The sequence below is a fragment of the Buceros rhinoceros genome, unplaced genomic scaffold (assembly GCF_000710305.1).
Source record: "Buceros rhinoceros silvestris isolate BGI_N320 unplaced genomic scaffold, ASM71030v1 scaffold16668, whole genome shotgun sequence".
Taxonomy (NCBI): domain Eukaryota; kingdom Metazoa; phylum Chordata; class Aves; order Bucerotiformes; family Bucerotidae; genus Buceros; species Buceros rhinoceros.
In genome coordinates, this window is record NW_010427574.1 from 1 (window position 1) to 8,845 (window position 8,845).

Here is an 8,845-nt window from a genome sequence, read left to right on the forward strand (position 1 = left end):
TGGCTCGTAAGCGGGTCTGAAGCAGGCTGGACTGGAGCTGGATGGCAGCCCGCCTGAAAGCCACGGTGCCCCGGTAAACCCGGGGAGAGCGACAGGAAGGCGCGGGGAGTCCCTCAGGGGCAAGAAAACATACTTCATTTTATAGTTCTTGTTTTTCCTTTTTCGGTTTTTCCGCCTCGTGTTTGGGGAGCTGCAGTGGTTTCTGCTTTGTGTGGGGATGCTTTGTCAGAGAGCGCTGCACATGCCTTTGTGAAGTAAAGTGTGAGCGCTGAGGAGCTCAAGTAAAAATCTGGGAATAAGATTGACCTGTTGCCTTAGAACCAGTAGAGGGAGGTTTTTTTAAAGGGGAAACCATCACGGTCTGCAAAATTCTTGGGGGTTTACGTATAATCCACTCGTGCGTCCTTTGGTTGAAAGTTTTACTTCTTTGAAGACTGGGAATAGACTTGGAGGTTAACAGTATGGGATGTGAATGTTTGTCAGTTTTACTTTGCTGTAGTAATTTTTTTTTAAATGTTGCCTTTGAAGCCATCATGTCTCGAGAGACTGGAAGTGAAGCGCAGCAGTCTCAAGGTGCCCAGCAGTCACAGGGTGGTACCGGTTCCTCTTCCAGCGGGTCACAGAGTACTAGCCAGTCTTCCTCAAGTTCTGGGACGCTCAGTTCTTTGGACACTGTTCCCACTCAGGAGCTTCTGCCGATCCCTGAGGACCAGGAATCTGAAGAGCTTGTTCCTCAGCCTTGGGGTCGACTCTTTGCACTGGGAAAAGGCTTCAGCAACTGTGGTATGTGCGTACTGTAACAGTCCTCTTTGCTCACCTGAGGTACCTCAGGACAGTTTTGAACAGCTTGGTAGGCAGCAGCATCTTTTCACTTCCAAATTAAGTACAAGCAAATTTCAGTACAAGCTTGCAGCTTCTGCAGTCATGTTTTATTCTGCACCACATGCCAGTGTTCAGACGGAGCAGCCAGGCCAACAGCTTCCATAGACTCAGAGGAATCCTGGAGTGTACGTGTTCTTGCTTACTTGCTTCATTTTTCCATGTCATATTTTTTTTTGTTTATATGAGTTTCTCCATACTGCTGAAGGTGAACTGAAAACTCTACTATTAATAAAGAGGGTGAAATTATTGAAGTGTTGTACAGGGTATGACAGTGCATGGTGCCTGTCTGAATTAAGACAAACTCGACTGTGTAGGAAGAACCTTGTCGTTATCCTACTCGCTGTCATTTGGCGTCACTCACTAGTCCCAGAGTTAATAACTTCCTGCAATTTTGTGTTCTCTCTGCTTCCCCCTGCCCCCACCACAGACTGCGTGAATGATGAGTACTGGTTTGGAAGAGACAAAAGCTGTGATTATAGTTTTTCTAAGCTGGGATTGTCTGAGACGGGCTTCTACCAAAACTATAGCAAGAAGCATTTCCGAATTTTCAGGGTAGGTGCTAAAAAGGTGAACTGTCTTTTTCTGTCTTGCATAACTGAAAAAGATTGACTTTGGCAGAGGTGGATCCTAAAGAAATCGAGGTTTAAGTACCTTCAGCGCTGACTCCTTTAACAAGACTCTTGGCAATGCCCCATTAACACGGTTTGTGAACTAACCTCGGCAGTCTGATTTCCTGAGCCAACAATAGTAAATGTCCGTAGTCTGCCTTCACAGTAAAGTCATTTTCCCCCACTGTTACCTTTCCCTTTATTTTTTTTTCTCTTTGAGGAAATGGGTCCGAAGAATTCCTACGTTGCCTACATTGAAGACCACAGTGCCAATGGAACTTTTGTTAATAGAGAGCTCGTGGGAAAAGGGAAGAGGCTTCCACTGACTCACAACTCGGAAATCGCGCTGTCTGTACAGGCTAATAAAGGTCAGATGTACTGTGATACAAGTAGGTTCTTCGTGTCTCGATCAAGAGGTCGTTTTTGCAGTAATTTGAGTATGTTTCTTGCAAGCTGAGCTTCTCCATGAGTGCTGTTAAAATACAGCTGTGAACTGATGTTTTAGAACCTGCATAAAAATTACCCATATCCACCTCAACCCTAGAAGAAAACCAAAAAAAGAAAATGTAAAAGAAAGTGCATCAGGAACCACTTTACTAGAGTAGAAACTTTTCTCTTGGTTTTCCTATTTTTGAAACACTTTTGTGCTTCAGTATCTCTGTGTGTGTGGCCGAAGAAACAGGGGAAACAGACTGTTCAAGGGCGGATGAAAACCCCCAGGTGCTTGCCAGATACTGCATAATAATGAAGCAATAGTATGTGTGTGATTTTCTTCCAGCAGGCAGCATTTGCTTAGTTACATTGTTGTCTATAAAAGCTTAGGAAACACAAAATGTTGAAGTTAATAACAGGAAGATTATCTCCACTCATATTCCTAGTGTTTGTGTTTTCTGATCTTACGGTGGATGACCAGCTGGTGTTTCCTAGAGAGTTCAGAGAGAAATACATCATGTCAAAGACTTTGGGAAGGTAAGCATCCTTCTTCCCACAGTATTAAGCGCTAATTTTGATACCGTTTTCAGCACCTCGTGTTGGAATTATTACCGGTGTTAATCGAGCTGTTGTTTGTTTGTTGGGTTTTTTGTAAAAAAAAGAATGGTAACAGCGGAGTTGAACCTGTTCTTTAAACAGGAATTTTGGCTTTATTCCTGTAATCGGCTTGGGTTTTGTAACCTACCGGCAATTGTGAAACCCAGTTTTGTGGTTTGTTGGTTTTTTTTTTTCTCCAGAAGACAATGAAATCTGTAGATTCTTAGCAAGTTCTTAAATTTTGAATATTAATTCACAGTGTTATTGGAGGTACAGGGAAGAGCTTTACATCAGAATATAGCGTTCTACAATATCAGTCCTGAGGCCTTTGGAGGAAGGGGAAAGAACTGTTTTCAGGAAAAAGGAGAGAGGCTGTCTTAAGTGGGGGCACTTTTTTTTATCTTTTGGAAAAAGATGGTCAGTGAAGAATTTGGAGAAGAATGGTCAACTGGAAACAAATCCGAGTGCAAAATACAGGGATTTCTTTCTATAACGTAATTGCTGCTTTGTAAAAGTAAGAGTATTGTCAGACCCGTTCTTCGGATTTGAGGAGTCCCGTGTTGAGAGAGCCCTTCACTAGGTTCTTCTCTCAAAAACACTTGTGTGGTGGGAATGGTGACGGAGCGTGTCCTTCGTGTTCGCTGTTCCCTTTGAACAAACAGATGAGTCGCTCTAGATATTTACTCCTGCGTTTTTGAATGGGTGGCCCTAGAGATCACTTGCTATTTGAATAGACTTCCTAACTACTGAATGCTTTCCGAGAAGGTTCAGGCCGGTGCCACGCTCAGAGTGCTGGAAAGCAGCAGCCTCGGAGCGCGAGGAATAGTGGGGAAATACTTGTAAGCACTAACGTGGCTGTGCTTCTGTGTTAGCGGTGCCTGTGGCGAAGTCAAACTGGCGTTTGAGAAGAGCACTTGTAACAAAGTCGCAGTGAAGATCATCAATAAACGGAAGTTTATGGCGAGCGGTGTGAGAGAGGCAGTGAGTATTTCTGCTTGTCTGTCTGTCTGTCTTTTGGCCATCTTGCAGGGGTTCTGCAGCATCTGGTGACCTCTGACTCCCCAGCTCTCTCCAACTAACGATGATTTTCTCACTGAATATCTTCTGTATGTATTTTCAAAATGCCTTTTGATCTTAGAGAACCTGTAGAATTCTGTAGAAAATGCTTCCTTTTATTCTTCGGCCACATTTCATTATGTTTATTAGACCTGAATTTGAAGAACAAGCCAAGTGGCTTTAGTCCAACACAAGAAAGAGATCCAAGCAACTTTATATCTATTGCTCTAATTTTGTATACAGTATACAGAGGCAAAATTGCATAGAAGGAGGAGTCATGTAAGTTGTCTGTTGTGCATTTACTAACGTTAAACCAAGTTAGACAAACCTTCTTAATTTCTTTGAAGAGAAAATGGACTTCAGCGCACAGATACCGTATACAGAATCCATTCAAACTGTCGAAGTGTTTCCTCAGGTGCTGTACAGGAAACCAGCACTTGACCTGGAAAATACTTCTGTAAAGATAAAAATTCTGAAGTGGAAAGGTAGCTGGCAGAGGAAGGGGTGCTGTTATGAGTTATAATCACTAAGAAATGCCTCTACAAAACGGACACAGCTGCGTCTGGAGCGCTGTGTGCAGATTTGATCTCGGGTGTTCAAAGGGGATTGATCTGAAGTGGAAGAAGAGTGAAAAAAACCTGCTGGGTTGGTTTCATGAGTTGAGCCTAAGACACGGATTAAAAGATTCTGTGTATGTTATCTTGCAAAATACAGACTAGGAGAGAGTTAACGTTTCATTTTAGAGCTAGCCCTTACGGAAAGCATCTTGGAGGGAGGAAAAGTGTTGAAAGGACAATACCAATATATCCTCACCAAGATTTTCTTTTTTAATTTTGTTTTGTAGTTTGGAAATTAGGTGGAGGTTTCTAATCTGCAGTGAAATGACGTGTCTGGAGCAGTATCTTGCTACAGGTAGTGAGAGCAGGCTGTTCATTTCATTTGCTGAAGTCACTTGATCAGCTTATGGGAAAAGACTATTTACGATCACGTGAAGTAGCAAGGGACACGAAACGATGACTCTTCTGGTACTGTCTCTTATTTCTTATGTGTCTTATTCCAGAACAGCACTGTCTTACTCAGTATGATATTTGATTCTTTTAACAGAACCCAGCTTTTAATATCAATACAGAAATTGAAATTTTGAAGAAAGTAGATCACGTGAGTGTTTCTGTACATTTTTATTCCTTTGTGCTGCCTGCTGTACTTCTGTAGTTCAGTGACCTTAGTGTGTTAAGTATAGATCAATTTCTTCTGCTTAGAAAATGTGTTAAAGGATGCATTTAATTTTTCTTGTAAATAAGCTTGTTGCACACGTCTTTTAAGTATACTATGTCCTCACAGATTTGGGGTTTTAAAACCTCGAATAACTGAGATGTAGATTTGAGAAAAAACTTAACAGGAGAAGTTTCAACCTGACCCACTGTTGTAGAAATCTTTCCTTGATGTGTGTTTTTGTAGATACCTCCAGATCACCAAATACAAAGATTAGACTCCAGCGGCTGTAGTTTGAGTTTGTGTCCCCTCTTTTGCCTGCATCCTCCCCTGCCCCATGAAAGACGTTTCTGTTGCTTATGTCTAAGCAGACGGTTTGGATAGCTTAATGAACTTTTTCTGGCTGCCCGAGGTACTATCGCGTGTAAAGAAAATACCGAGGGTGTGGTAGCTTGCATCTGGGAGAAGGAAGGATACTAGCTGAGCTGTCTCCACAAGAGCTGAATGTTTCTGGGTCTGGAGGTTCGGAGACAAAAACAACAGACTTGGATATTAAGTGTTTGCCAAAGCCTGGAGTGCTAGTCTGTGGTGTTCATGGTTAGTTTAACTGTCGTGGTTGAAATCAGTGAAATAGGAACTTTCGGATGATAAACTGTTGATAATGTTAATTTTTACAACTGATTCTGCTTTTTTGCGTGTTCCCTTTTTTATTAGCCTTGCTTAATCAAGATAAAAAACTTCTTTGAAGCAGACGATTACTACATTGTTTTGGAACTGTAAGTAACTTCTTTGAAAGTAAATGCTTCCCCATAGCCAGAGAATGTGCTCCGTAGCTCTGAACTCTGGGGTTGGGTTTGGTTTGGTTTTCTTTTGCTGGCCCACACTGCTCTCTGGTACTGCTGTAAAATCATGAACAGGGTAACCAGGAGAGTAATCCTTCTGTGCCTTGAAGGCACTTAGTGCCTGGGTAGTTGCCCACCGTGCTGCTGTTGTGGATTGCTGCTACGTTTTTCATTTTGAGCTTGTAAGAGGAGGCTGATCAAAAATCTCGTAACGGCTCCCACTGAAGACTTAGCAGATTCGGCCTCGTTCAGCAGCGCGTGTGCCGTGTAATGAGATTAATCTTTTGGAAGTGATATATTGACTTGTTACCTGCGTTTGTTTTAGGATGGAAGGAGGAGAATTGTATGACAGAGTGTCAAGGCCAATCAAGATGAAAGAAGCTACCTGCAAGTTGTATTTTTATCAGATGCTGCTGGCTGTAAAGGTACATAATTGCGAATTCTACCAAGGAAAATACAATTATGCGTATGAATGTCAATCAGATTAATTTTTCTGTCATTTGTCAGTTCTGAAACCTGTGCGAGCAATTGGCCCAGTGCTCCGAAGTTGGTTTAACAAGATTCTTTACCTCAGCGCAGCTGAAGAGCATGCCAGTGCTCCTGGTTGTTAAAATCAGCAGCTAAAGTAGGAATGCAGCCTGCGGTCACTGATGGCAGGATTATCCTGTGAGAATTCTGGTAGTGTGTGGGCAAAGAGTCATCGGTGTAGTAGCCTTCCAAAAAATGAGCGATCAGGTGCTTTACTGTGCACTCAGCATAGTAGCATAGTTCAGGAGACAACAGATTAAGACTATGTTAATCGATCTCAAATACCGAATATTGAGGGTTTAGATAATTTTTTTTCTCAATTCATGAAATGGTAAGCATTTTTCATTAGTAACTTCTGCAAGAATGTTTCCCACATCAGACTTAATTAATTGTCTGGACCTGAATATGCTTTCAGATAAATTATTTTTTATTTTGACTGAATTTTAGTATCTTGTGAGTGCCAAACCCATAAACTTAACTTAGTAGTTATTCTGAAGTAGGTAGTAATAAGTAATAAACCTAGATATATTTTCCTCATTAGTTAGTAAACTACTGTATTTTTCCCCAGTTCCCTTTTTTGGGACAGCCACTCATATAATAAAAGTGGTGTCATTACCTTATACTTAATGATGATACCGTGTCTTCAGATGCAGTAAAGACAAGCTTCCCGTCAGTGTACGTGTGAAGACAGCACGAGTACTCCTAGGTAGGATCAGTGTGGCTCTTGGTTTTGACTCTGACTTCACTGTTTCTTAATATACCAGTCATTTATGGCTGAACTTTGATTCTTGCTGCCAAACGTTGCTCCGATGGAGCTAGAAGGCTGCTCTCGGATTCGGAGCCAATAGAAAACTGGATAGTAGACTCCACAACTACGGAGAGGGAACAATTGTGCACTTGCCTCAAGGAAGTAACTTTTTTCAAAATCCCTCATATATTTAACTTGACGTTGATTTTATATCTCCTCCTTACTCAGTTTTCCTAGTTATATCACCAGGTGTTCGAACCCTTTTTCAGCCTCCAACTCTTTACCAGCGGAGGTGGTTTTTAATCTGTTACTCACCAGCGTGAAGACGGTCATGGCGTGGTGAACTTAACTGTCTTTGCAACCTGAAACGTGGACTTGTAATTAAGAGGGTATGATCATACAAGAATAATGATTAAAAGAAAGGAGAAAGAGATGGAAAACCAGAATTCCTACAAAGGCAACATGGAACTTTGTTCTTCTTTAGTTCTGTTGCTTTTACTGAGGAACGCAGCACGTCCTTCCAGTGAGCGGGAGGAGGGGAATGCCTTGCCAGGTCTGCTGGCCGTGCGTGCGTGGAGATCTGACATTTGAAGCAGAATGGTTTCTAAGGTGGTTTTTTTGTTTGGTGGTTAGTTGTTTTTTGTTTTCTTTAAGAAGGGAGAGTCACAAGCTGTGTCATTTTAAATGCATGCATGCCTCTCGCACAACCACGTCACTTAGCCTGCCATTGCTATAGGAAAAATTGGAAAGCTTACATTTAAAAAAGGTAATTGTGTTTCACTGATTGTGTATCTGTATATATCTAGTATCTTCATGACAACGGAATTATACACCGAGATCTAAAGCCAGAGAATGTGCTACTTTCATCTTCTGAAGAGACATGTCTTATCAAGGTCAGGAAACTTATATTTCTCCTTGTTAATTTAGAAATTCAAGTAATGTCTTTTAATAAGCTACAAATCCTTCACTCTGTGGTTGACCATTAACATCCAAATCTGAGAGTACTTCTTGCTACTGTAAAGTGTAATCCTCTGTCGTATTTCTCCCTGCTCCTCCTCTCCTGTTCTCAGTTGTTGTTTACTGAATACTTAACAGTGTTTGGGGTAAATTTTGTTCATAGTCATTTACTGCAACTGACTTGGAAGGAAGAAACTGAATCCCTCCTGATGTCTATTGACAGTATGTTATGTTCTACTGCGATCAATCCTAATGTAATACGGTTACCATTTCGAAAACAAGATTACAGATTTTGGACAATCCAAGATTCTTGGGGAAACTTCTCTCATGAAAACGTTATGTGGCACTCCCACATACCTTGCTCCCGAGGTTCTCAACTCGCTGGGGACTGCTGGATACAGCCGAGCTGTGGACTGCTGGAGCTTAGGAGTTATTCTGTTTGTATGGTAAGATGCCGTGTAGACGTGACCTTCACTGGGCATTGACAGGCATGGCTTGAGACTTGGCAACGTCCGAATCCTTACTAGGAAGTGAAATTGTGTGAAAGATGCTGTGATGGCAGGTGCTTTAGTGTGTGATTTTAGAGTTTCACTCATTACGACAAAATCTGAGTTACTTGACTTGTTCTGCTCTTTTCTGTAGCTTGTGTGGATATCCACCGTTCAATGAGCAACATGCTCAGCTGTCTCTGAAAGATCAGATCACTCGCGGAGAATACACATTCATTCCAAAAGAATGGAAGCACGTGTCAGACACGGGTATGACTCCATCACAGTGGGTAGCAGAATATCTCGCTCTTTTCTTGTAGTTACCGTTTTCCTTTACCGTCCTTGCAGCTGAATGGCATATTGCATGTTGTTATGTTTAGTTTTTGAAGAAGTGTCTTAAGAATACTTTTTAAGTTGAAAGTTGAAGCATTAGGAAGAACAGATACATTTTCACTGAAAAGATTTCTTTATTTAATAATATTTAATAATTTTATT

General features: G+C 41.5%; 1 protein-coding gene across 1 annotated transcript; it reads left to right on the forward strand.

Moving 5' to 3' along the window:
* Positions 1 to 533: 533 nt before the first annotated feature.
* CHEK2 (checkpoint kinase 2) lies at positions 534 to 8,636 on the forward strand (the record flags this gene model as incomplete). The annotated part of the gene is made up of 11 exons (XM_010141959.1): positions 534 to 783; positions 1,310 to 1,434; positions 1,711 to 1,858; positions 2,369 to 2,459; positions 3,392 to 3,500; positions 4,680 to 4,733; positions 5,502 to 5,563; positions 5,955 to 6,054; positions 7,712 to 7,798; positions 8,145 to 8,308; positions 8,505 to 8,636. Coding segments are annotated over exons 1-11 (1,322 nt in total), but the record flags the coding sequence as incomplete, so codon positions are not given.
* Positions 8,637 to 8,845: the final 209 nt, after the last annotated feature.